Genomic DNA, 27,923 nt, shown 5'->3' with positions numbered 1-27,923 from the left:
GGGGCGGCCGCGCCGCTCTCCGCTCCCGCGGGATAAAAGGGGTCGCGGCGGCGGGCGCGGCGGCGCTGGGGGCGGGATGGCGGCGCTGGGGGCGCTGGTGAAGAAGCTGTGGAGCGTCCGGCGGTTCGTGGTGCTGCTGGGCGCGCCGCTGGCGCTGGTGCCGGTGCTGCTCAGCCTGCCCCCCAAGGTACCCGCACCTGGTGGGGGGACACTGGTGGAGGGCACGGAACGGAGCCCAGAGGCCGTGGAGTGTGGGCAGGTGCAGACCCTGTGCCCAGGGCTGCAGACTGGGGACACCTGTGCGGGGGCACTGAGCGGGGGCACGCACAGAGGGGCTGCAGACTGGGGACACCTGTGCGGGGGCACTGAGCGGGGGCACGCACAGAGGGGCTGCAGACTGGGGACACCTGTGCGGGGGCACTGAGCAGGGGCACGCACAGAGGGGCTGCAGAATGGGGACACCTGTGCGGGGGCACTGAGCAGGGGCACGCACAGAGGGGCTGCAGCCAGGGATGCAGACTGGGGTGTGCCAACTAGGGCACACTAACTGGGTGACACCAACTGGGACTGTTGACCAGGAGGCACAAGCTGGGGACACTGACTCGGGGCGTGGACCAAGTGTATGGATCAGCGTCTGGGGGCTGGCTGGCCTGGGGGCAGAGCCTCGGTGCCGTGTCCCACTTTGCTCCTCATCTCTTGCCTCACCCCTGGCAGTATTTGGCCCTTATTAGGGTCACCCTGCTACCTGCCAGGGTTTCCCCATGGAGGGAGGGGATCGCTAAAGCCTGTAGTCTGCCACAGCTTCTCACCCTTCTGCAGCCACCTCAGAGTGCAAATGGAGAGGGCATCCTGGGTTATCTTAAATCTTTAGGAGGAAGAAGAGACAGGAAGCATGAAATATATTTCTGCTGTTTGTACAGACATTGGGAGGCACAAGGAATGGTTCAAAATCAGCTCAAACTAAGTAGCACTAACTAGTACTTCTTGCCAATATTGTAGTTTTTGCTGATCGTTGCCTTACTGTAGTTTTTATCAGTAGCCCTCAAAGGAGAGCCAGAGAAACTGAGGCAAAGCAGGTCCATGGCCAGCATCACACAGCGAGCTGTTGGTAGAGCTGGGATGGAAGGCAAATGCCCGGGGCTCTGAGGCTGCCTGGCATTGCTGTCCCATCCCTCTGCTATGGGAACGACACCGGGCAGCGGTGTGGGACGCTGCACAGCTGGACGCGGCCGTGCAGCGGGGCTTGTGGTGCAGGGCTAGAAAGAGCAGGGGAGCCGCGAGTGCTACCTGCATTGCTGCAGGTGATTCTTATCGGAAACCTTTGGTGCTTTGTGTTAAAAGGCTTTGTGAGCAAGGTGTTTATGTTGTTCTGTAGATGTGGAAAACTAGTCTTCTGGTAAGGTTTGGGTTTGGCATATGTGGTAGGCTGTACATTAGGCAATGTGTGGCAAAATTTTGGAGGCTGGAGGATTTTTGCAGCTGTCCCATGTGTGCAGCTCTTGTGCACCAGGAGGTCCAAGCCTCTGGTGGAAGTCCATGGGACAGTGAAGTCACTGGGAAATCTTGTGCCATTGACTTCAGTGTGGGCAGGATTTCACTCTTACATTCTGACTCAGATCCATTTGAGAACGACTTTGTTTACATCAGAAGATAAGTGATGCTCATACTTGGTGATTATAGAATGATTCAGATACTCTAAGGACATGAAGGTGCCATTTACTGTATAGCCTGTATAATGCTTTTCAGGTGAAACCTTTATGTTCAAGATAGCAAATAAATCTCCCAAATAATAATGATAATAATAAAATAGAACGACAGTTGCTTTATTTAATGGCACAATATGTGAAAATTATTTGGATTTAATATCCTTTTTTCTGTTTTGTGTTATTGCTCAAGTTCTTAATAAGAATATACTAAATGTCTGCCTCAAAGAGCAGAAAGCATACTGCGCAACAGTCACTTAATTTCTTTGCAGATTCATAATTAGATAATTATGTTTGTACATTCGTTTATGGTAGTGGAACAAGTGACTTCAATTATATGTAACAGTATCTTGTTTGGCACTTGTAAAATCTTTGTACGGTTAGAGGGTGAGATGTACTGTATGCTCAGCGCGAGTTTGTGCCCGAACTGCACAGCGGTTAAACGTGGCAATAAATCAGAGAGGAGCGCGGTGCTGCGCGGCGGGAAGGTGCTGTCTCCAGGTGCGCTGTGTACGGTGGAAGTGTACAGCGCTACGCAGGCCGTGTAAAGATTTGGGCATTCAGGAAAGGGATTTTTCCATATGCACAGAAAACAAAGTCTCTGCTGGTGTAACGGTGCTGTTCACACCTGCTCCGTTCTTGTGGAGTGGTGTGGTGTGCTCCCGGGTGCAGCCCACAGAGCACCTCATGCATAGTCCAGTCTGATCAACGCTGTTTTATTAATGAAAAACTAGTGATGGCAAAGTGGAAGCGTTTGCGGCTGAGAGCGTGGAGGCGGGGGGGAGAGAGAGCCTGGGGGTGCTGGCTGGCATGCTCATGTTAGCGCTTTGTTCATCTTCCGTGGGCGCTAAACGCATTACGGTTGGTAGCAGGGGGACTGACTGGTACCTGCACTGGTCACTGTCAAAGCTCTGCTTGTGGGGCTGTCAACCAGTGCAACATTGCAAGCAAGCCTAGCTGCAGCTGCACCAAGTTCTCCCCAGTTTGGCATGGGGTGAACCTGGAACTGTGAGCTACCATAGAAAATCGTATCTGTTCATGTTCAGAGGTCAGTGATTCATCTGCTGTTTCAAAACAGAGTTGTCTGAGTCTCACTTCTTCAGCAAGAAAGGAAATTTGCTGTTGCATCAACAAGGGATTATGTTCTGACGTCTGGAGCTTGCTTGAACTGCCCTCACAGCCTGAGCCACGGGGGCTGCAGGAGAGGGAGGGAGAAGGTTACGGTTCTAACCATGGTGTAAAAACACCAAGGGGGGAACAGACAAGGGCTCAGCGGGTGAGGGATCTGGTGTGTGATAGAAAACTTGTGCACTCAGCAGCACTGCTCGGGTCAGATGGTTTCTCCTAACATGGGACTCAAGTCCAGCCTCGTGCTCTCCTGTGCAACCAGGTCACAAGAGCTGCCTCGAGTGTTCAGCAAGCTCCATCTCAGAAGGAATTCAACTGATTGGGATGCTGCTGGAGTTACTGGGAGGCTGTCCCAGGCAGGGCACCCATGGAAAGCAGTCTGGGGCAGGAGAAACTACTGGGTGTATTGCTGTCTGTGTGGCAACATTGATGCTACTAAGTACTCGTACCTCTGGAGCATGGAAGAGTTAGATGGGCTGGAGAACCCCACGTTCCTGCTGGAATGGTTGGTATGCTGCCGCACAGGGTATTCTGTTACAGAAACTGGTAGATGAGCAGCAGCGAGGCTCAGCCCTTGCTCATCTCAGGATAAGGTTTCCCTTGTGAGAAGGCGTCTTACAGGCACCTCTGCAGTGCTTTCCTGCTCTTGGGGTTGCTAAAGTCTGTCCATGCATTATGTCACCATTTACTTTGGCTGCACTGGGATGCTCAGCAACTTTTATCTCCCGAGGGACTGGAGCCATAAGAAGTCACCTGAGCTTTGGCTTAAAGGGAAGCATTTTGCTTGGGTCTGGAGACCAAGAAATAATGACCTGCAGTTGATGTAACAGAGAAGCACAAATAAGATGTGGCTTCTTGGATTGGTGTGTATTTGAGTGATGCCCTGTGGTCTGGGTGCAATGGGTTTTCCAGTGAAAGCTGAACCTTGGTGACATCTCCCTGGAGAGAAAATCCTTTGAGAAAAATCATCTGTCAAGTCTGGCCTTGCTTCTTGCTGCTCAACCCCAGCATCTGTCCCTGCAAGCTGCTATTAAAGCTCTCGTCAGCTCTCACCCTCTCTCACCCTGTGGTCGTTGTTCTCCAGAGCTCTGTGTTGAGTCCCACCATAGAGGAAGAATGTCAGGGCTGGCACTGGTGCTCACATTACATTGATAACCCTTGGTTTTATTTGATGCCCTTTGTAGGTTGCAGTCATGGAGAGGGAGACTTGAATAAGTGGTTTTGTCTGCAATCCCATTTCTTTTAAAAAGAGAAATTAAATTTCTGCTTTGTGGGTGGGTTTGCTGAGACCTCAGAGTGTGGTCCCCAAACTGGAGCTGAAACGGTGACTTGTGTGTGTTGCATAACACAGCAGAAGGAGATGCTCAGTGTGGAACCAATTCCCAGGAACCAGTTCTCTGCACAAGGGTCTCTGTGTCACCTCCCACTCTGGCTGCTGCTGAAATGGCTGAATATTTGCCCCGTGAGTGGAAGGGCTTGTGACACCCTGCTCAGGGGGCTGTGAATGATTGCAAAGGGCTCAGACAGGGCAGGAGGGGCTGGAGGAACTGTTCTGCTAGAAGGGGCATGGGGGGTACTTCTAATGAGCTGTGCAAAGAGCTTGTTCCAACAGCTGCTAATGAACTCAATGTGTACAGTTCCTTGGCTTGGTAACAGCTGAGGCAGCCAAATCTGCTAAAAGGAGCTCTGAGCAGGCAAATAGGGCCCAGTGCCTTCAGAAAATAGACTTGACTTCTTCAGTGGCCATAGAGCAATTTAAAATTAACTTGGATGTAATGAGTCCTCCCGATTAGAACAAGGAGACTTTAAAAACTTCCGGAAGTAAAATGACATTGCTTACACCTGAAAGCAAAGAAGAACTGTCTCCACACAAAGGTGTTGTGGGGGAAAGGGGCGATGCCAGCGCAGGTGAGCGGGGCGGTGGGCTGGGAGTTCAAAGAGGTGCCGGTCAGGAGAGCAGCCGGCAGGTGAAGTGAGTGATTGTAGCCTGATGATACATTTCGTGCACAAAGTCCATCTCTACTATGTTTATGCTTGGTGATTTAGAAAGGCCAGTTCCACAATGCTAGAAGCAATGGTCAGCTAAAAGATGAAAGAACTTCAGTGAGGAAAGAGGGGTGATAACTGGAAACAGGGTGATCATATTTTATCACGTGCACTGCGAGCTTCAGCCTGGAGAAAGGGCAAGCCTGGTGAAGAGGAGGCTGGCACAGAGATGAAGCTAAAGCAGCAATACTTGGGGAAAAGGGAAGTTGACAAGAGTCAATTGGAAGCTAAGAATCACAGAACACATGAAAAGGTATGTGAAAGAACTGAGGGAGAATTCCCTGGGCAGGATGTTGAGAGCAAGGAGCGGTGTTTCAAGTGTGTGGCACAAAAGGAATCTGACCCATGGTGTTCTGTTGCCAGATGGACAATGCAGAAAAAGCCATATTTAATGAAACATTTTTGTTCTGTACTCAGGAAAGTGTTCTTTGTGTAAAGTCAGGTTGATCTGCTGTCCCTCCTAGGAAGCAGATTCTAAAAAAAAGGGTTTGAGATGTCAATTGGTTGAACAAGGCTACCAAACTGACTGCCCTTAGCCAAGAGAGTTAATGTGATATCTGTGCGTATGGGAGATGTCTCAGAATGAGTAAAGGACTGGAAAACAGGCCATGTGATGAAAGGCTGTGGGAGATCAGTATTTTTTTCAAAGAATAAAAAGGCAAGGAATAGCCTGGTTGCTACTTTGAAGGCACATCCATCATGAGCAGAGTTTGGATAAGGGTGGCCCAGGCTAAGAGGAGCACATAGGAAGATGCAGAGGATTGAAGCTGGCAGATTCAGATATCACGACATAATTTTAACAGTGAGATTAATTAATCATAGGAACTGCTTACTAAACTTGTGGGGGGTTCACCATCACAGAAGATGTTTCTTCTAATCAAATGTGTTGGATCTATCTTAACAACAAAACTAAACTCTGATGCTGGAATGCGCAATCAAAAGGGGAGCCCTGTTACCTGGCACAGGGCGTCACATCATCATGCTCTGCTGTTCTTGTTTAATAGTCCATGAATGTTTGAAGTTGTAGGAGGTATTGCTGCTCCGAGAGAAGGCGTGAGCCTCGGCCACTGGCCCGGGGAAGATTTTCTCTAAGATGCTCATTTCAGTTTTGTAATTAGTTTTCTACATGGTTTGGGTCAATTTGCCCACATTCTCTGAGCTTCAGCTGTCCTGTTTGTAAAATAGAGAAATTGATTCTGTTTTTCTGCCAACAACTAAATACTTCAAGAAGTTTCAATAAAAGTGTTTAATAAGCTTTGTCTTTTCAACATAGCTCCAGAGCCAAATACCTTCCCTGCAGCTCTTTCATCTTGTGCCTCTGTGTTACTGGCCCTTCTCTAGCCACTCTGCAAATACCTGGAGGGAGCAAAACAACTCTGTTAAACAGGGCTTGGTTTACATCCAGATTACATAATGTTTGCAGGAGCTGGGTTTAGTAGAAATCAGATTCACACATCCATCCCGTTGGTGAGCAGGCAGTGGGAGTGAGACGGCCGGTAGCACAGTGACAGCGGCGATGTGAAGACAGTTTGTGAGCAAGATGGTAAAAGCCACCGGTACTTTTTGTACTGAGTAGTTCCGAATATCGCAGGTAGGATGTTTTGATGACAGTGTGATAAAAGGGCTTGGAAAGCTCCAGTTCCAGCCAAAATATCTTGGTATTGGGACTGAGGTCCTGGAGGAGCCCTGCCGGCTCTCTGGCACTTGTTTGCCTGGTCATAGGGTGGAGAGGTGATGGGGGAGCCTGCGGAGGGGTGATGAGCAGCTGCCAGCACCTCCTTTCTCTGGGGCGCCTCGTCTGCCCTCCCTCGGGCTCCCCTGCCCACGGGGACCATCCCGTGGCTTGGCTTGCTCTGCTGTAGCTCAGCAGGTTCCCTGGTGTGGAAAATTCCCGGTGCTGTCAGTGCAGCAAAGGCAGGATCTGTGTCTGGAGGGGCAGAGGTTGTTCCCAAGGCTCTTGAGCAACAGACAGGAGAGCTGCTGCAGTTCAGAGCCACCGATTCCCTGGAAATCATTAAATGGGTATAAAATTAACCCAATCACAAGACCCATTTTGAAGTTCATATGTGCCACCATTTCCCCCCCTGAACTTTGATAGACTTTTTTTGGAAAAAAATAAAAACAAAGCTGCAGGGAGGTGAGGGAAGTAGAAGGAGTCTGATGGTGACAGAGCAGAGGGATCGAAGGATAAAGCTCGTGTGAGGGTGATGGTGCTGCACACAATGGCGTGGGCGGTTGTGACCATCTCCCTAAGAAGCCGTTCTGTGACATTTGTTAGCAGTTGCTGTTGGCATACTAGTCAAACTTGCTGGGCACTGGGAGCATTAATTAATTCACATGTGCAAGATGTATTGAAACCAAAAACCTTTCAATTTTATATAGACTTTAGTTCAATTTCATTAATGGTTTTAATTTTTTTTAATATTCTGTGGAATGCTTGTTGCAAATCTAAGTTATGCTGACGTGGTCTTGTTTGTTTTTTTTGTTAAAAGTTTTTCCTATCTTACCTGAAGAACTTGTTTAATATAGGTGCAATTTGGTCTCTCTTGGGGTAGAATACCACACTTTTCTTTTTGAAGTGATTTGCTGTTGATCCATACAGGCTTCAAAATTTTGGGAAAACCATCCACAGAGTAGTTTTTTTGCCCTATTTCAATTTTGCCCCTTGGCTTTTGATCTTGCACTGGAGATCAGTTATTAGAAACATGCTGTGTTTCATTGCAATGCTTTTCAGAATATTTTCCATACACCAGAAAATAAATTTCCCTTGGTTTATAATTAGCTTTTTAAAATCACACTTCTAGTTCATCAAGTGAATTAAAGCCTTCACGGATACACTCTTACATCAAGGTGTTGCTAAATATTTTCAGTTGCTTGACCCCTATATGAGGCAAAGTGGGTTTATTTGAAGTTCATTTTGCTGCAGCTTTCCTGAGAAAACCAAAGAATATTTTGCCAGTGGGAGAAAAAATTATTTATGTGGCCTTTAGAGATTAAAAAGAACAGGGCTTAATGAGAGCAAAGCTATTTCTTTGGTGTATAAAAAGAATCAGAGTAAAGAGAAATTATCAGTTGCCATGGAAAAGAAATCACTAATCTATTGTACAAACATTTTAAACCACAATTCTTTATTTTTGCAAAATTCAGCATGGCCAGGTTGGTTGCTCTGGTCCTGCTGGTTTGGAGGAGGCGAAGCCATGGGGAGCTCATGGGAACTGCCAGGTTCCAGGCTGGCATCCGGATGTAAAGGCTTCACTTCACAGTGTCTTGTGTGTCGTTCCATTGGTATCTAAAATGAGGACTGCAAGTGGTCTGTAAATCCAGATCTTGGGAACTTCACAAGAAGTACTTGCTCTGCTGCAATGAATGTATTAGAAAAATCAGGGCAAATTACTCTCAGTTCTGTGGTATTCACATTTCCATGTGCACTGAAGCTTTACTGGAATTGCTTGTGAAATGCAAAGCTTGAATGCTAGAAGCAAATCAGAAATTCTGTCATTTTTGCTAATTTTCAGGCACACACTACAGATGTATTAAATGATGAATCTGTATTGATTTCAATCCACTTGGCTTTATGCATCCAGAAGGATATTGGTAGATTCTACTCTTCGGCTTTCACAATGACCGTGGTTGTTTTTTATCCACTTTGTGGGTACGTCGCTGAGCAAAAGCTCCAGCAAGCCCAGCCCTGGGTGCAGGGGAGGAGGGTCCAAGCAGAGGGACAAAGGTGCCTTTGAGTAACAATCCAACCTGTTCAACAAGCTGGAAGAGAGTGGTCAAATAAATAGCTCTGTGGCTTCCAAATGACTACCAGCTGTTATTTATAGCATTGCAGGCACTCTGCCCCGTGTTCGCTGCCAGTATCCCCGTTCGGCCCTGCTGCCGTGAGCCCAGCTCGGCGCTGGGCTCCACTTGTCCCCTGGGGCTCTCCTGTCCTGGCTTGGAGCTGCTCTCCTGACTTCTTTCCGTCACTCGTTATTTTGGCTGTGGCTGTCATGACAAATGGCTTTGGTTTAGTTTGTGCCTCCTGGGCAGGTGAATGAATTCACGCCGTGGTGCGGGGGCACTGGGTTCCTGCCAGCCTTGGCTGGGGCGATGCTGGGCATGGGCGAGCTCCGTGCCCTCAGGAAGCGGCGTGACACCAGGGTGCTTCAGTTACTGATGCCCATAGGGACTGGAGTGGGTTGCCGTGGAGTGGTTTCTCACAGATCTCTTGGGAGACTCTGATCCAAGAAAAGCAACCTTCCTCTGTGCCTCCTATTGCAAATGTGAGGACTCAATACATCCATCTTTTAAAGCTGTTTTTTCCATAGTCATGCAAAGCACAGTCTGTGGAAGTTGGAGAGCGAGTATGAACTTTAAGTGTAGCAGGGTCAGATGCTGGGACACCCAAGGGTGTCAGCAGCAGTGCCTGCTGAGGATTAGCACCCTGGGTCAACATGTTGGGACAGTTCCTGCTCTGCAGAGCTTCCCTGGCTGATGCCTCACTGCACTGCCAGCCCGTAGCACATGGGAAGCTCGGGCAGTTGAGGAGAATTTGGGTTTTGCTGTGGTCTCAGAGGATCGGTTTAAGTTCTGAACACAATGTAAGGGGGAAGATGTTGCACTTGATGGAAGTTATTTGGGAGAAATACTGTATCCTTGAAGGAGTAATAGGTGCGCTTTGTTTGTTCAAGTGTCTCCAAGTAAAAAGACATCTCTGTAATGCCATGTCTTACTTTTCCCCTCTCCTCCTTTTGCAGGAAGGAAGATGTCTCTATGTTATCCTGCTGATGGCCCTGTATTGGTGCACGGAGGCGCTGCCCTTGGCCGTGACGGCTCTGCTGCCCATCGTCCTCTTTCCCTTCCTGGGGATTCTACCATCTAACAAAGTTTGCTCCCAGTATTTTTTAGACACCAATTTCCTCTTCCTCAGTGGTTTAATCATGGCCTCAGCCATTGAGGAGTGGAATTTACACCGCAGGATCGCGCTCCGGGTCCTCATGTTGGTGGGAGTCCAGCCAGCCAGGTGACTGCGGTGGCAGCGGGATCTCCATGGGGGATGTGAATTGCATGCGCTTGCAAAGCAGCTCTGCTGTGGTGGGCTGTGATGCCACTGTCTCCCATACCAGGGGGCTGTCCACACCACCTTTTTCCAGCTTGTTGGGTTTATTCAGCTGTTCACCTTTGCTCAGCAGCCAGTGGAGCACAGGAAGAATCATTTGGTTCAGCCCCATAGTTGTGCCCCATCCAGTTACAGGGTAGTCACAGAAGTCCTTTTTCCTATTAGTTTTGTTATCCCTGCATGTGAGCTTTTCTTCCTATAGCTACGATATATCAGACAACTTGCCAAACTGAAGCAATTCAGCTTTTCCTTTTTTCTCTCTCTTCCAGACTAATTCTAGGGATGATGTTGACAACGTCTTTCCTGTCCATGTGGTTAAGTAATACTGCCTCCACTGCTATGATGCTTCCAATTGCAAATGCAATTTTAAAAAGCCTCTTTGGGGAGAAAGACACATCTAAGGATATGGACAGGGAAAATGAAGAAAACGAAGGTAATTGAGACAGGGCAGTAGTACAAGCCAGCTGAGATCTGCCCTGCTGCCATCAAATGTGTCCCATTTTATTGACTTCACTGGCACAAGTACCAGGTTTCTTAGTTGTAACTTGATCTCAGTGCTAGTCCTGTTTTAATATATGCATGGTTACAATGGTGGAAGAGTATTGGCATAAAGCTCGCTTTTATCCTGCCCCTTCCGCATGTCATGCAGGAGGCAAAGCTTTTGAGTTGTCTGGGAAAACCAAGACATGGTGATGCTCAGCCAACCTGCTCCAGAAACCTGCTGCTGGCATCAGCTGAAGTCCAGCCCTGTGGCACAGTAGTGGTGGGGTTCGTACGGATGTCTCACTGCGGGGAAAGCCAGAGCCCGGGCTGTAGATAGTGATACCTGGGCAGGTTAGTGCTACCTAACGGTGTGTTGCTGCAGGGACAGGCAAGGGGCCACCCAGGCAGTGAGAGCAGGACACAGGTGAGGACAATGGCCCTTCCATGGCAGCACACAGGGCTGCTGTGTGTTCATGGACAGCTGGGTTCTTCTCTCATTTTCCTGTTTGTTCCCCCATGAAACTGGAGCCCGAGCTGGAATAGAAACGGAGGGCGGATGGGAAGGCTGTCAGGTTAAATACCTCTTTATAAAGTGCTTTGTGATTTCCCATCTTGATGCTACTGCTGGTGTTGTTCCCAAGCAGGTTGTGGACAGGCTGGATCGGGGTGCAGGGGTGTGCAGTCAGATAAGCTCTTCCTCCAGCCCTCTCTTCACAAGTCATTTATCAGGAGTTTGGGCTTCTGGCAGACAGTGATGAGAAGTAGCAAAACAGAAATGAAGTCATGAAGTCCCCTTTGCAGTTATTACTGATAGCTGGGCCAGTAGTCACAGCTTCTCTTTCTTGTACTAATTAGTCATTCTTCTGCTCTTGTGATTTAAAAGCAACGGCTTTTTGGTTCCCACTGGCTCCACTAAGGCAGAAAAATGAGTCCCCATAAGATGACTCAAACATACGTATACTCTAATAAAGATATAATTAAATGTTCATCACTGTCTAGCAATCATGAGATATTTGCACTCCAGGTTGCTTTATCTCCTTTCCTTTATGAATTTTTGACCAGTCACATCTGTCAAAATCAACCCCACTGACCTTCTTGCTATAGTTTTGTGTCTGTAGAAGCACTGTGTTTTGTCAGTCTGCTTTGAACCTTCTTGACCCCATCTTCTGAAATTATTTGTCTGTGTAGTTGTGACTAGATATAGTAGAGTTTGGGAACACATAAAATCAAGACCCCTGTTGTCCTAAACATTGGCAAGCACAAAAATAATTACTTATCCTTGGTGCCATCTCAAGGCATATCAAGGATAAGAGGGTCATTAGGGGCAGTCAACATGACTTCACCAAGGGGAAGTCACGCTTGACCAACCTCAGACTTTTATGAGAGCATAACCAGGTGGCTGGATGGTGACAAAGCAGTGGTCTATCTTGACTTCAGTAAAGCATTTGACACAGTCTCCACAGTATCCGAGCTGCTAAGTTGAGGAAGTGTGGACTGGATGACCGGGGAGTGAGGTGACTGCGAACTGGCTGAAAGGAAGAAGCCAAAGTCGTGGTCAATGGGCAGAGTCCAGTTGATCCTGTATCCAGTGCAGAGCCTCAGGGGGCAGTGCTGGGGCCGGGGTTATTCAATATATTCATCAATGATTTGGACAAGGGAACAGAGTGACCATCAGCAAGTTTGCTGATGACGCCAAGCTGGGAGCAGTGGTGACACTGGAAGCTGTGCTGCCATCAGAGACCTGGACAGGCTGAGAGTTGGGCAGGGAAAAATGTAATGAAATAGAACAAGGGCAAGTGTAGAGTCTTGAATCTGGGCAGGAACAACCCCAGGTTCCAGTGTAAGTTGGGGAATGACCTATTAGAGAGCAGCACAGGGGAAAGGGAGCTGGGGGTCCTGGGGACAGCAGGGTGACCATGAGCCAGCACTGGGCCCTTGTGGCCAGGAAGCCAATGGGACCTGGGGTGGGTTAGAAGGGGGTGGTCAGTAGGTCAGAGAGGTTCTCCTGCCCCTCTGCTCTGCCCTGGGGAGACCACACCTGGAATCTTGTGTCCAGTTGTGGCCCCTCAGTTCCAGCAGGACAGGGAACTGCTGGAGAGAGTCCAGCGCAGCCACCAAGATGCTGGAGGGAGTGGAGCATCTCCCGTGTGAGGAAAGGCTGAGGGAGCTGGGGCTCTGGAGCTGGACAAGAGGACACTGAGGGGGGACTCATTCATGTTTACAGATGTATAAAGGGGGAGTGTCAGGAGGATGGAGCCAGGCTCTTCTGGGTGACAACCAGTGATAGGACAAGGGGTAACGGGTTCAAACTGGAACACAAGAGGTTCCACTTAAATTTGAGAAGAAACTTGTTTGGGGTGAGGGTGGCAGAGCCTGGCCCAGGCTGCCCAGGGGGGTTGTGGAGTCTCCTTCTCTGCAGACATTCCAACCCCCTGGACACCTTCCTGTGGAACCTCAGCTGGGTGTTCCTGCTCCATGGGGAGATTGCACTGGATGAGCTTTCCAGGGCCCTTCAACCCCTGACACTCTGGGGTTCTGTGATTAATGTCCTTGGCTCACAATGCTTATAGTGGTGAGAGAAACCAGAAAAGACAAAGAGAGAGGCATGCAAATAGAAGAATGAATAAAGTGATGCTTTGCAAATATCATGTGATGACGTGATGATGTATGTTTCTCTTGAGGTAGAGACTTACGAAAGTAATAAATAGAAGTGAAGGAGTCCTCATCTGTAAAATGTACAACACCAAAATGCAGGTTTCCTCATAGACTTTTAATCTGAACTTGAGTCTCCCAAAGTAGACCCGTCCTTTTCTGTAATCTTTCTGAATGGATGAGGAAAAGCTGAGTTCCTTGAAGGAAGCCCTAAAGCTGAAGTCGGTCAAAAGTGACGGATCCAGCGTTACACCCTGGGGCGGGGGTGTGAAGGCGAGCTTTCTACAGGGGCCCTGGCTGTCGGGTGTCATCGGCAGCCAGGGCTGGCTGCACATCTCCGGTGGGTTATTTCTGTGAGTGTTTTCACAGACCTGATGAAGCCTGACTGAATGTAAGGAACACATTTGAGAAAAAGGTATAGTCCACTTCATTTTATAATCTGAATTGTAATCTGCGTGTCAAAAAAGACAGGCAGATTCATTTGTGGACCGCATGTGGAAGCCGACTTTTACAATGGCATATGGTAAGGTCAGTTTGCAAATTTGCTTGGATATACTTTAATGAAACCGTAATAGGGCCAAGCAGGCTAAAAATATTTAACTGTCTAAAATAAAATTTATTTAAAAATATATTAAAGAATATGTAGCATGTAAAGACATTTGATTTTCTGAAGAACTCTCAACAAGTGTCTGAAATCAGCTTTGTGAAGGGCTTTGCTTACACACACATGCCAGGATTAAAGTGATGTGTCTGATCAGCTGGTCACAGTTTTTTGCTGATGAGAGAACCTCAAGATTGCAATCACTTGTGTCTATGTTCCACCATGTGGACAGCATGTTATAGGTCAAAAGCTTTTTTTGACTGCCAGAATTTTCGTTTTGGAGCTGGGTTACAGATTCCCTACAATTCTGTCTGACATCTCCAGCCCTAACCACAAACAGTGTAATAGGCGTGTGGCAAAGGGAAAACTGCTGTGCTAGTGAGCCTGACCATCTCTCCTGTTCTCTGCCCACTAGCCCACCGTTGGCAATGTTTCATTTCTCTGAGCAGCTTAAATATCTACAGGTAAAAATTACAGGAAAATATTTCCGCCCTTTTTTTCCAGTATCTTCTTCAAATTCATGATACACTGCAGGCAGTGCTTGAGGTGTCTTGGTGGGTCATGGACCTGGAAGTGATGTCTCCAAAGGGGCAGGTGGGAAATGAGCATTTTTGGACGTTGCTGCCTGGTTTGGCTGCCAGTGGCCCATGCTGGCACAACATGGCCCCAGCACCGCTGCCTGCACCTTGCTGGGTGAGCATAGTCGTCCTCAGGCCTTTTCAGTTTTTTAGAAACAATTAAAAGGCGATTAAAGCCAAACTTTTCTAGGACAAGCCTCTAAGGTATATGAGTTATTTCTGTGAAATGGCCACTGAATCCTTCTTATGTGGCTCTGTGGGAGGTGTGTACAGCCTCAGTGGTCTGTGGCCTGTTCTGACTTATGGACCTGTAAGAATTTTCAAATCCTTTTTACAAGTTTCATAGGAAAAGTTTGCTCTGCAGAAACTCTGGCTTTCCTTTGCACGGTTATCACAAGCAAGCTCTGCAAAGGGAACTCACAGATGGTCCTGGCAAGGTGGGATGGGAGTTTGGGCCAAGCAGGGAAAAAAAATTGAAAAATGTTAAGAGGTGGAATGAAATCCATCTCTTTGCAGAGCCAGCACTAATGTTGAATGGGACATCAGTGGTAAGAGGCCTTGGGCTAAATGCTTTGGGGCATCAACAGTCAGCCATCGGTTAATGTCTGTCCTTCTAATTACATCCTTGAGCTGTGGCATGGTCGGGATGAAAGCTCAGCATGTGTGCATCCAAGCCAATTAACTCCAATTTGGTAAATTAGCAATGTGTAAAACATGACTTTGCAAAATTCCTTGGTTCACTGAGCTGGAATGAGCTTGGTGTCTCTGGTGTACATGTGAGCAAGTCCAGAGACTTTGACCACTGGCCCTTCCCCATGAACTGCTTTTGGTCTTCAGTGCATATATGGGTAAAAGAGGACGGTGTTTCAGCCTGAGGAGGGGGGGCAAGAAAAACTCGGGGAATGCTGGGGTGGCAGTGGCAGGAAATGGGGTCTACATGCAAAACCTGGGGAGGTACAGGGACCCAAAACCAGGCAAAGAGCCCTAGGAAAGGCAGCAGAGCCAGTAGTGGTGGGGAAGGGCCACCTGGACTGAAGGTGGATAAAGCTCACAAGTTACTCCAGTTCTGAGGAGGAACGTGGAGAAGCTGGGTTTAACGGCACACGTCTACTCCCAGCCTCATGAGGTCAAACCATGAGCCAGACTGCAAATGTCACAAGCCTTAGTGTGAGATCTTGTAAAAAAACGGTGATTGTATTGCATTTCTGTCTTTTGATTTTTGGATTTTTCCTGTATATGTGTGTGGTAGAGTGGTGTGCACCTCCCAGTTTACTGCCAAAGAAAACATTGGTTGTTCTGGTCAAAATGAACCCTTTCCCCAAGTGCTCCTGAGTCCTGCCTGTGTTCCCTGTGGTTGGTGATAAGGACAGTGAGGCAGAGCCCATGTGAGATATGCAGGATGGTCCCTGGAGATGGGGTGTGCAACAGAATCCCTGGGGTGGTCCTAAGCTTGTGCTGGGGACTGGTTGCACAACCTGCAGGCTCTGTCATTTACAGAGGGGATGCTGGGCTTGCGAACAGCCCATGCTGTTGGGGTGGATTTCAGAGGGCCTGGTTTGAAGCCTATTCCCCAAATGTGTCCCAATCTTGTCTTTAAAGAGTCAATTACAGTTTTATGGTGACTTTGCACTAGCTGTCTGCAAGGAGTAGAATTCTCATCCCCTGGGAATGGAGCTCGGTAGCAGGGAGTGTTCCTGCTGTACCTTGGGGAACATGCCTCACAGATACATCAGACCAAACAATTTTGCTTCCCAAGAATAAGCTTAGGCTAAACCTCCCTTAAAAAGCCCACCCCAAACCTGTGACTTGATAAGGGACACCCTGGAACTCCTGGTCACATTAGAAGATCCCGGAGTCCAACCAGTGGCAGTAGTGAAAGGACCGAGTGTCTGGGTATTGAGGAGAAGCTGGGTGCTGCAGGGGGACTGGAGCGGTGGCAAGAAGAGACGGGCTTATTCACCCCGGCCAGGTGCTCCTGTCCCCGCGGCCTGAGCCCACACTTCCATTGCGCGGCCCCTCGTCTGTAAATGGCAGTTTCCTCCGTTCCTCTGTTTGGTTCAAGGAGAATTTTCTAGATGCTTTGAACTGTTTTAAAGTCCTCATCTTTCTTTTTCAGCATCTTTACAGCAGAATAAACTTTACACTGTACCAACTGAGATGCAGTTTCTGGCAAGTACTGAGGAGTAAGTTAACTATAAAGTTTGTATTAGAGAGTTGAGAGAGAATTATCCCCTGAGCTAGACCAAGTTTTAGGAATTTGAAATTCAATAATTGAAATGTTTTGATTATACCAAACATTCCAATCACTAAGCAGCCTGATGATAGAAATCCTCCTCTGTGTGTCTAGCATCCCTCTGCATGTCCAAATTATTGCAGAGATTTGCCAGCCACTCTGAAATGGTAGCCAGAGGTGTCTCCTGCTGCGGAATTGTGCCTTGGTTTTTCTCAGGAACATCAAGTGTGTGAAGCTGGTGATGTAGAAGCCACCAGGATTTACACACCGGTGATGGTCCTGTTTTGATAACAATGATGGGAAAGAAGCATCTTTTCAGGAACAGATGTTTCTCTCCTCTCAGTGCTATATGTATATATTTTTTTTTCCTTTTAGCGGTCCTGTGGACCTCATGCCGAGCGTTACAAGTTGCTGAGGGGCTGGGCAAGGCACACGTGCCCGCAGCTCCACGGACGGGCGCTGACGGCGCTCTGCCCTGTGCAGGGCTGCCGGTCCCAAGGGGCAGTGCACCACGCAGGCCCCTCAGCCGCACTGAGCTGCTCAGGTGTTAGCTTGGATTTCTAAAACTGGGAAATTTCCTTCTGTCAAGGCTCTGAAGTGGTTGCACTGTATTTAAACCAGGGCTTTCACTGGATTCTCTTTTGGACTATTTTAAAGCAAAGATCTGACAGAGGAGAAGGAGGTTACCGGTGATACGCTCTCAGATTTAAAGAAAGAGGAGGAATACAAAACAAATATATGGAAAGGTTTCCTCATCTCAATCCCATATGCAGCCAGCATCGGAGGTACAGCAACGCTGACGGGAACTGCACCAAACCTCATCCTCCTGGGACAGCTGAAGAGGTATGAGAGGCCGTCCTGGAGAGCCCTGTAAATCCTGGAAAAGAGAGAGACGTGTTCGCCATCCCTGTAGGAAATGCCCTTCTGTGCTTAGGGCTAGTTTGTAAAATTTAGACCCTTCTAGAGCATTTTGTGAAACTTTGTGAGCAGATGAAAGCAGAGACAGCCTTAGCTGTAATAAGCAGGTTTCCAGTGCACCCAGTTAGGCTGTCAGCCAAGCCAGTGCATATGTGCTTCACCTTCCTGATGCTCTTAATCCCATCGAATTTAATGGAACTTGATTACACACAATTAATCTGGTAACTGTTTTGATGAAACAGCCTGTGTAGTGTTTAGTGAGCAATTACATCTACCACTGAATGGTAGAAAGAAAAATAAGGAACTCGAAGCTTCTGGCCTGTTTTCATAGTCAGAAAAAATGCCTCCTATGTGCATAGGAGCAGAGATTTGTGCCATCCTAAGTGGCTGTGGGTATTTGTTAACTTTGGCCTCTACAAGCAGAACATTCACTCTCTCCTAGGCGGGTACAGCATCCCCAGGAGGATCATGTTCAGGCTCTCCAGCAGTTATTATAGCAGGGTTTGATCCTGGGTGTTCAGGATTATGATCATATGAAAACACCAGCGCACCTGGAGAGAGGTTTTCAGACCTTCCCGGTGGGCTTGCACAGCGGGGCTTGGTGAGAGGGGGTGGCCGGGGGGGTTGTTCCAACACAACACTCCCCACAGCTTCTAGTACCTGGGTAACAGCTAATGCACAGAGAGGAACAGCTTGTAAGTGCACAGTGGTGAGTTTGTGGGATATTTTGCTGCTGATTTCAGATGTTTGTTTGCCCTTAAATTGAAGGATTGTTTTCCCTTCTTGCGTTAACTTGATTTTCCCCATTTGCTTAGTTATTTTCCAGAATGTGATGTAGTGAACTTTGGTTCCTGGTTTATGTTTGCATTTCCTTTAATGCTGATTTTTCTTCTCCTGGGATGGCTATGGATCTCCATTTTGTATGGAGGAATTAACCTAAGGTATGTCTATATTCTCTATATGTATACATCATCTGGTTGTGCCAGCATCGTAAAATACATGTTCATCACGGTTCTCATATTAAAGCTACTGATTCTGCCCAAGATCATCTAATGGATGGTGGGGGGTTTCGTCACTAACTTCAGGATGCTCATGCTGTAGCAAGTCATCTTTCTTTAAAGCATTCCTGTTGCATAACAGCTTCTTAAAGATCTCTGATAGTGTCATATACTTTATCTGAGATATGTTCGTGTACAGAATATGTATTAGATATTCCTTCCGTTAAACATGCATTTTTTTAAGGTTGCCTGACCTGAGCCTGTAGCAAATTTCATTGACAGAATAAAAGCAGGATCAAACTTTGAAGACCAGTTTGAAATCTTGGTTCCCCTGGAATTAGTAAAAATCTCCTAGAACAGAAAAGAGCTAGGATTTGTTCCTGGGGCAGAAACTTGCTTTTGGAACAGCTTGCTTCATAACAGGGCTTAATTTTACAACAACATATTAATCTGTAACTGAGAGTAACATATTTTTCCGGTAAATCTTTGCTGGATACACGCAGCCCCTAGTGTATGCTATTTAAACAGTTGCGCTTTGCCATTCTTGTTCTTTTAGAGCCCGTTTTCCCTCTGCGCGCTCTCACAAGTCACAGTAACAAACTCGCGGTCCTGCATCCTCCAGGGACCATACAGAATTTCTAGTCTTTACTAAAGTCTTTGTTATTTTGAGTTAAAAATACAAGTAGAGGGGGTAGAGTGTTGGGGAAGAGAACAGGTGTCCAAATATTTACATTGTCTCAGAGACGGGAAAAAATCAATGGGAAAGTTTAAATCCAGAAAATGCCAAACACCGATCCTTAAAGTGCTCCTGGGGCTTTGCGGGAGGATCTGTGTGCTGCTGTGGGGCGCTCTGCTGGGTCGCAGCCACTTAGACCTGTGTTGTTTTGCATTGCTTGCCCAGGGCTTGGGTGTTGTGGAGCCTGAATTAATTCCTGTGTCCTACGGTGACGGTTGGGGCATGACCCTGATGTCCTGCCCATGAAGCCCTGGCTGTGCTGGCCAAAGCCCCTGGTGAAATGCAAAATTGGTCTTGTGCTCAGAGAACGTGATGCTTCTTGTTTTGTTTGGCTCGTCTCTGTCAGCACAAAGCCCAGCTTTATTGGGATAGCTGGGCCAGCGCAGATACCAGAATTCCCCAGTGGCCAAGTGCCTCGGTAGAGACATTGCAAAGCTGGACAAGTGCAACCGAGTGTCTGCAGGAGTTTGTTGGGCTGCTCTGGCTGCAATGACTCGGGGATCGTGACTGGACTTTCTATGTGGACAAGTCCTTGGTGTCTGCAGCACAGTCCAGGCAGATGGACATGGCTGCAATAGTGGGGTGTCTTTGTTTGAATCCAAAAGAAAGTAAAAGACTTAGGTACTGGCTGGCTGAGCTGAGCTGAAGCTGCCGTTTAATAACACCCTGCAAAAAATCAGAAATTGAAGGGCTAGGCATATCTCTTTGAGGTTCAGGACCTTCTGATTGATCAACCATTCATCCACATAGAAGGTTCAGCCAGGATGTCCCTTTGAAAGTGACACGTTAAGGAAGTGCAGGCGCCCTGGGGCTGGGTGGGTGCGCCTGGTACAGGAAGCTGGGGTTTGCTGCTTTAATCAAGGTCACAGTCAGGGTTAGAAACAAGGTTCAGTGGCATGGGATGTGATGGGAGATGGAGTGTGAGATATGAATGTATCATTTGTATGCACATACTGCAATCAGTGTGTGCCATCAGCTTACAGCTAAGAGGCTTAGCCAAGAGCACATTAACATTCCCGGCCAGTTAAAAATTCCTCACATTTTTGTTGATCCTCAGCAGCATCCTGGGATCACTCAGGAAATTGCAAGTGACTCGAGAAGTGAAGAGACGTTAATTTTCTGTGTCCCCCTCTTCCTAGTTCTTCTGCCCAAGTAGGTATCTCCTAGAGATGAGGAAATCCTTCAGTGCTGGGACATTCTTTTGGCAATCACAGCCCATGTTGGAGGAATTGGTTTAGAATATAAATGAAAGGAAACTTCCTAACCTCTGCAGGTCTCCTTTGTATGAATGTAATGAGAAAGAATATATAAAATAGGGCCTTGTGGCCTGTGTCTACAGCAGAGACCTTCATCATCAGTGTTCACAATTTGAAAGTAATGCAAACTGAGCCACCAGAGGTGTGCAGCTCTTTGAACCTTGCAGAACAGACGGACACTGGACAAATATGCAGAGTCATGTGTGTACTGCATTAGAAAATGCAGCATTTACTGTTGTGTCACTTATGTTAGAGGTGTGTAAACATATAATTCTGTTTCTTGTCAGGGGCTGGAGAACAAAAAAGTCCAATGTAAGAGTGGATGCAGAAGCCCGAGCCAGAGAAGTGATAAAGGAGGACTATCAGAAACTGGGTCCAACAAAGTGAGTGATAAAGATGGAACTGAAATGAAAAAGAAATCAAGTGGGTTGGAAATGTCCTGTCTTAAGAGTGGAGACCTAGTGAAAACCGAGTTTTTTTCAGAAGAAAGTGAAATAGATGTTTCCACTCAGTGTTCATAACCTGCTGAAGTTTGCTTTTTGCATGCTTCAGCCTCTCCACCTTCACCTACAGGAATAATTGCAAATAGCAGCTTGTACTCCAGCCTTCTCAAGAATGACGTTCATATTATAGAGTGAATTCATGCGGGGTTGTTTAATTACTGTTTGTAATTTTTTTACTCCGGGGACAAAACCAATCTTGTGTGTGTTACGTACTGACCAACACAGTCTGAATGGTGAAGGTTTGTGCATATCTGTTGTGCAAAGCTGGAAGTATTTGTTAAGAAGGCTGATGAATCCTTTGATAGATATGAATCATATGGATTGTGAATATGCTTTAAGAACACTAATTAGCTGCTCAAAGAAAGTATATGGAAAGAAGTCAGATCCATGTCACGGAATACATTATTTTTTCTGAATAACTTCTTCAGCTGTATTAGGTGAAGAAAGAACAAGACACTTGTAGCTTCTTATTGTAGTTTCTCGAAGGTCTTGTCTTCTGGAAACAGCTTGGTGCGAATTGCAGTAATGGGGATCATATTTTGGAGAAGGAACCAGCAGAAAGAAACATGAGTTTTAGACTTATGAGAAATGCCAAAAAAAGGGGGAACAGGAGAAGCTGCGTGTCTCCAAGAATCAAACCCTCGGTGTGTCCGGCCACCAATATTCTGGGCAATCAGGGCTAGTGAAGGATTTTGAAACTCTAAGTCTTAGCCTTAAATGGTCTGTGTGTCTCCATCTGTAAAATAATATTTTCATACTCACAGCGATGCTGTGAAGATTCAGTGATGTTTGTGTCTTGCTATCAACATTGTAATTATTGCTGTTGAGTGGAAAATGGAGTGGTTCTTCAAAGACAATTGTCTGTGCCTGTGCTGTAAATGAAAGAAATTGGTTTACTTGTTCCATTCAGTACATTATCAAGCAGCCTGCAAAATGTCTCTGAAAGAATCAAAGTCCCACTTTGAGGTCTAGGAGTGAGAAAGTCCATTAAGCTGTGCTCTACCAATTTGATTAGCAAACCCATAACTTAAAATCAATGCGAGTGGCCTCTTCCCAGTAGCTTAAATGCTCTTCCTTGTGCTTCGGGAGATTTTAAACAGTGTTTTGAGTTGTTGCTTTGGTTAAATCTTGGCTGACTGCAGTCAAGCCTGATATTAAGTGAATGATATTGCCATTTCCCCTGCTGTTTGTCATGTACCTAAGAGATGCTGTTTAGGTTTTGACCTTGAAGTTTGTTCCTGCTGTCTCATATGAACTGAATCTCAGCCAATCCTTTTACGTTTCTTGAACTGCAGTGGATCCGTCCCTGGCCGGCCGTGCCCTGGGCACGTCCCAGAGGGCAGTGCCGAGAGGAGCGGCCGCGAGCAGCCGCTGGGCCCTCCCTCTGCCGTACCCAGAGGGGCAGCCTCGCGTACGCGTGTTGTGACATCTGGTCTGTACGTTCCTGATGCCTGCCTTGCCTCTTCTTAATGCCTTCCAATAAGAGATAATTGCTGGCTAGTATCAATATTTGCAAAGAGATTTACAAGCTATTCCAATATTTCACTGTAGTTATTTTAAGAAAACCAGCCTAACTTCTCACCTAATCTGCTGCAGCCTCAGCTCAATACTTGTCCTAGGTTGGATCGACCCCTTTAGCCCAGCAGCACTTTAACTGCATTTCTTTCCATTTTAGGTTTGCAGAACAGGCAATTTTCTTCTTTTTCTGCATCTTTGCAATCATGCTCTTCTCCAGGGATCCCAAATTCATTCCAGGTTGGGCAAGCTTGTTCGCACCAGGGTAAGACTTTATTTTCATTGCACTGTCATATTTTTCAATAGACTTTCCAAGTCATTGAGATTCTGGGGTTTCTCATTGTATCGCTTAACACTATTGCTCAGGTTTCCTGAAATAAATTAAGCTGAGCTTTGAGAAGCAGAGCCAGCTTTATTGTTTCTTTCTCTTGGAGGAGGTACATGAAACCCAGTGGGAAGTTGTCACGTGTGTATCTGAGGCCATCCCTAGGGTTTTAATGTTGAGAATGCTGTTTATAGGTACATTTGCAGTGAAATACTGAACTCTTTATGCACTGGAGGTCTGGAGGCTGAAGATGGATGGCAAGAGCTCATCCCTTGTGCTATCCTGTCTGTTTGATGAGTTTGTCTCCCTTGTGGCATCCATACCTTGGGAGGATGAGTGGATATAGGAGTTGGTGTGAGAGAGGGTGGTGTTATTTCTTAATGGAAGAGACCTTCATTTTATTTTTCAATAAAACCTAGCTTAATAAATGATTCCTTAATACAGCAAAGTAATTATAGACTTTTTCCTCATCAGTTAATAGTTCCTTACAATCAAAAACATACTTAAGCTCTTTACTGTATGGAGCTTGCCTTTCACCGTACAGTGATCATTTTGCGAAGAGGTCTGGGCTCTGCATCCCTTCTTCCTTGCAATGAGCTGGGGAAATTTGTCCTCGCAACCCGTCATGGACTGACCACAATTCCACAAGCAAAACAGCCAGAGCATCAGTGTGGTGGGGATTAGATCTTGGTGTTTACATTTGCAGAGCAGTTTTCTAGGGGTTTCAAAGCCCATCTTAGAAATGCAGCTCGACAGGGAATTAAAAAGAAAAGAACTGTGAACAATGAACCTTGTTCAAACCTGATGGAAACTTGTAATCTTCTTTTGTAAATCCCTGTTCTCATAAACTTTGTTGTTTTACAGGCTTTTTCTTACCAGTGTTTCTGCTGTTTTTGGACAGGTTTGTCTCAGATGCGGTTACTGGAATCACCATTGTGATTATTTTGTTCTTCTTCCCTTCGCAAAAACCTTCCTTCAGGTGGTGGTTTGACCTGAAAGGTGAGTGGGGGACCCCTCCGGGCGGGACTCTGCCCTCACCTGTGCGCTGGCGGGGCGGCACAAAGCCGGAGCCAATGCTGCCCCACCTCGGGCCCGCACGAGCCCGCGCAGCCGCGCCGGCCGGCTGCAGCACCGTGGTTTGGAGGTGCGGTTGCACAGAGGGTCTTTTCCTGAAGTGCCAGCAGAGGTTCAGGAGTCGCCGCCCTGCTGCTGGTTGCAGGAGTGACTCAGATGCTCACACAGCTGTCAGAGAGAACGCTCTGGTGGGTTGAAGAAAACTGAAATCAGTGTTGCTTTACTGACTGTGAAGCAGAGGTTTGGTTGCTGACTCCCAAACAGCTCCTGTCCCTCAGGTGGGAGCAGGAACCTCCCAGAGGGCAGAGCTGGGCGAGTTGTCCATATTCAGAAATAATGGCCCTTCCTCAGTCCCTAGAATGACTCAGAATTTAAACTCATAAAGCCCAAACTCACCAGCAGGTCTGGTACCAGGAGTCTTCTTTTGTGGTCTTGAGTTTCTCTTTTCGAGTAGCGATGAGATACAAATTGTAATTCATAAGCCACTTGGTGTTAATGTGGAGATGCAGCTGATGAAGGCCCTTCATGGATGGTGCAGCTCTGCCCAGGGTCTGTGGGAACAAAATACCAGTTACTGCTGTTGCTCTGATTCATGCACACTTGTGTTGTTCATATGCAGGAAGATGTTGAATCAGCTCCTCTGGGTAAAAGAGGTGTGCCCTTGTTCAGCAGAAAATTGCAGTCCCATTAGTGCATCCTTCCATATGACAGCACTCACTTCACCATGAATTAAGAGATGGCCTTTAAGGGAGATGAGCTCTTTGCTATAAACTTGCTGGCTATTGAACAGCAAGTGGAGAATTAATAATATCTTCATAATTCAAATGTTAGAAAATTTCCTCCTTCCACAGACTACCATCTGTTGAAGATAATGTTTATGTCTGTTACAGAGAAAAAATTAACCTGATATTAAATGTTCCCTCAAGAAAGCCTCAAAGAAATCTTGAAGTTCTAGAATTTTTTTTTTTTTTTTTAAGATTTGATGTTAACTTAAATGGTCTCTTGATTGTCTGCCTTAAGAGCTTCCATATGTATATTTTATCAGCAACTCATGTTTAGTAAGCTCCAGCCCTGGTGTCAGGTCCATGAGCTCGTTGTATCAGATGATGACTGACGTGGTCCTCTTTGGATGGGTGTTTGACGTGAGGGCTTTTTTCTTCATTTAGCACCAAACACAGAGATGCAGCCCTTGCTGACTTGGAGGAAGGCCCAAGAGACGGTGCCCTGGAACATCATCTTGCTGCTCGGAGGAGGCTTTGCCATGGCCAAGGGCTGTGAGGTGAGACCTGCTGCAGACACCACGTTGCAGTCATCCTGTCTGACGGAGTTGGATCTTATCAGGGTGTCACTTGGGTTCTTGTTGGCTCTGGGAGATTTGCATCTACAGGGTCACAACTCCTGAAGGATGTGTTTTGCAGCTCCAAGTCATGATGATATGGAGCAGATAACTAAGGAGGTTAAGACATCTTGCAGCTCCTTTCAAACTGCTTGTTGTTACACACCCTGAGGACACTTCCCACAGGTGCATGTGTGGGTCAGTGAAGGTCGTGTGTAATTTGCAGTTCTAGGAGGGATCCATTTATGTTCAGGGAGGCGAGAGCTTTGCTCTCCAGCTTGTTTGTTTTCCCTTTCTGCAGGAGTCTGGTTTGTCTGTCTGGATAGGAGGCCGCCTGCATCCCTTGGAGGGAGTACCACCGCCTGTGGCTGTCATCCTCATCACAATTGTCATCGCCTTGTTCACGGAGTTTGCCAGCAACACGGCCACCATTATCATCTTTCTGCCTGTCTTGGCAGAGCTGGTAAGGTAGTCCCCTGGCAAGACCAGCTGTTGCCCTGCTCTGTCCTTGCCCTGCTCCTTGCATGGGCAGGTTTTGTTGTGTCTGTGCTGGGACAAGTGCCATATGGTTCTCCTGTTCCTGGGCTTCAGGCACTTTGAAATTCTGGAGAGTACCTGTAGCATAACGTGAACACAGAAGGATAATAATCCTTCAGATGTTGGAGAGATATGTGATTATTTATCGCAGAGTGTGGGGTAGGGCTTTGCATAGTGTAGGAGCTGTTTGCATTCCTTTATCTATCTGCCTATGACTCCAAATCTGCAAGGTACATTTTCTGTTCCCTTCTGTTTTTCAAGGCCATTCGTCTGAAAGTAAATCCCCTCTATTTAATGATACCAGGAACTATAGGATGCTCCTATGCATTCATGCTGCCAGTCTCAACACCTCCTAACTCAATTGCATTTTCTTCTGGACACTTGATGGTCAAGGATATGGTAAGTTCTTTTAGATACCGAAAATGCTGAAAACAATCAGCCTGAGTGTTAAAAACGGTAATTTTCAGAAGTGTTACCAGTTCAACTTGTGCTAAAGTGAAAAGGCTGAAGTCTAATGCCGTTCTCGGCAGTATTTGAAGGCACAGGTATGCAGAAAGAGCCTGTATAAAGTCTGGCCCTTTGAAATTTGGAGCCACTGTGGCTCCAAATGGTGACAAAGCTGGTCTTGAATGTGCTCAGCATCTCCCAGACCCTGCTCCTGTTCCTGCCAGTGGCAGCAGCTCAGCTCTCATAGGTTTCTAGATGCAGGAAAAGTTCCCCAGCGCAGAGAAATCTTACGAGTAAAATTAGGCTCAGTCCCAGTTCCTGCTCACATTCCTGAGGCTAAACAGATGGTAATGTTTTTGATGGATCAAAGCTTGGTAAGCATCTGCAGAATGGCCTTTGGCTTAAGAAAGCCCACTTAAAATGTTGCTAAAATTAGCGGCAATTAAGCCTTCAGCTTTTAAAATGTTTATATTCAAATACCTTCATGCTTGACGGGCTGTAGATGTCCAGTCTAAACAGTTGTCTTTGTGTTTCTTTTGTAGGCAAGAACTGGGTTGCTCATGAATCTTATGGGAGTTCTGCTTCTTAGCTTGGCTATGAACACATGGGCCAAGAGCATCTTCCAGCTGGGGACCTTCCCTGTATGGGCCAATATCCATGCACAAAACGACACCTCACTCTCGACAGCTGTAGAAAATGTCACTTTAAGTGCACTAAATAAAATATGAACAAAGCCATCCCTGGGGAAGGACTCACTCACTTAGGATTCGGGCACTGGAATCGTCAGAGTATGCACAGGAGGAAAGCCATGTGCCTGCTCACACTGTATGGGACCCCTGGTTTCATTTTATTTTTAGAAATACTGGTCAGTGTCACGACATCCATTTGCTATTTTCTCTGAAGATTTTTCTCTACCTTCCACAGGTACCAATCAGACTCTCCCAGAGTCGATCTGCCGTGGGTGGTTGTTAACTGGACAGCCCTGTAAGCGTCAGGCACCTTTGGGTAGATGCCTCTGCCCCATGAGAGCTAGTGAGCTTTGCTGCTCTAGCTTCTGATACCCTGCTCATTTTGGAGCGGGGAGACAACTGGATTCGTTATGTGCAACCCAGTGTGAGTGAGTGTATCGGAACCTGGCCAGGCAGTGCGGTCGGGTGCTTCTGACAGGATGTGGAGGTTGGGGTCTCCTTACCATCTCATGAGTAATTTTCTCATGAAGGGATGATTCAGGAGATGTGTTGGTAGGACTCAGTGCATTACTCCATGCTCGGGAAACAGGAAGGCAACAGTTTGTTTCCAAACTCGTTCCATGTTTTGAAAACCTGGGACAGTAATTGCTACCTGGTTCTTTGCGCTGAGTACACAGACGGGTGTTTGAGACCATATTAATTTCTGATGTAACTTTGGACGTGGCCAGTGTTTCACCGTTGGTGAATGAGGCCTGTCAGGTTTGTGAGATTGACTCACTTGTGAGTCACAGGTCAGTGGACAACTTGCCTTGGAATAACATTGGCATATCCGAAAAACAGGCTTTGATTCTTAACATCTTTCAAAATCACATTGCTAGGGTACTTTCAATGAAAGCATTGCACATAGACTGTGATTTTAATCACCACTTTATCTGATTGATATTATTTCCTGTAAGAATCTAAAATATTTAAAGATCAGTCATTTGAAATAGATGGATTGAATGATAAAGGGTCTGATTCTTGGTTTAGGGAAGGTGTATGACTGGATCCCTGTGCTGGGA

The 27,923-nt window shown here is 46.8% G+C and overlaps 1 protein-coding gene across 1 annotated transcript; it reads left to right on the top strand.

The window, feature by feature from the left end:
• Positions 1-76: 76 nt before the first annotated feature.
• On the top strand, positions 77-26,901 carry SLC13A3 (solute carrier family 13 member 3; the record flags this gene model as incomplete). Its single annotated transcript, XM_082065539.1, has 13 exons — positions 77-187; positions 9,620-9,885; positions 10,251-10,414; positions 16,412-16,478; positions 17,186-17,371; positions 18,262-18,387; positions 20,724-20,819; positions 22,615-22,719; positions 23,681-23,778; positions 25,020-25,132; positions 25,491-25,652; positions 25,988-26,125; positions 26,716-26,901. The coding sequence occupies 13 exons, from the start codon at positions 77-79 to the stop codon at positions 26,899-26,901; spliced, it is 1,818 nt and encodes a 605-aa protein (XP_081921665.1).
• Positions 26,902-27,923: the final 1,022 nt, after the last annotated feature.

This window comes from Streptopelia decaocto, assembly GCF_964273445.1.
Source record: "Streptopelia decaocto genome assembly, chromosome: 14".
Lineage (NCBI taxonomy): Eukaryota > Metazoa > Chordata > Aves > Columbiformes > Columbidae > Streptopelia > Streptopelia decaocto.
Note: the sequence above shows the minus strand (reverse complement) of the source record. Positions and strands in the feature narration are given on the sequence as shown.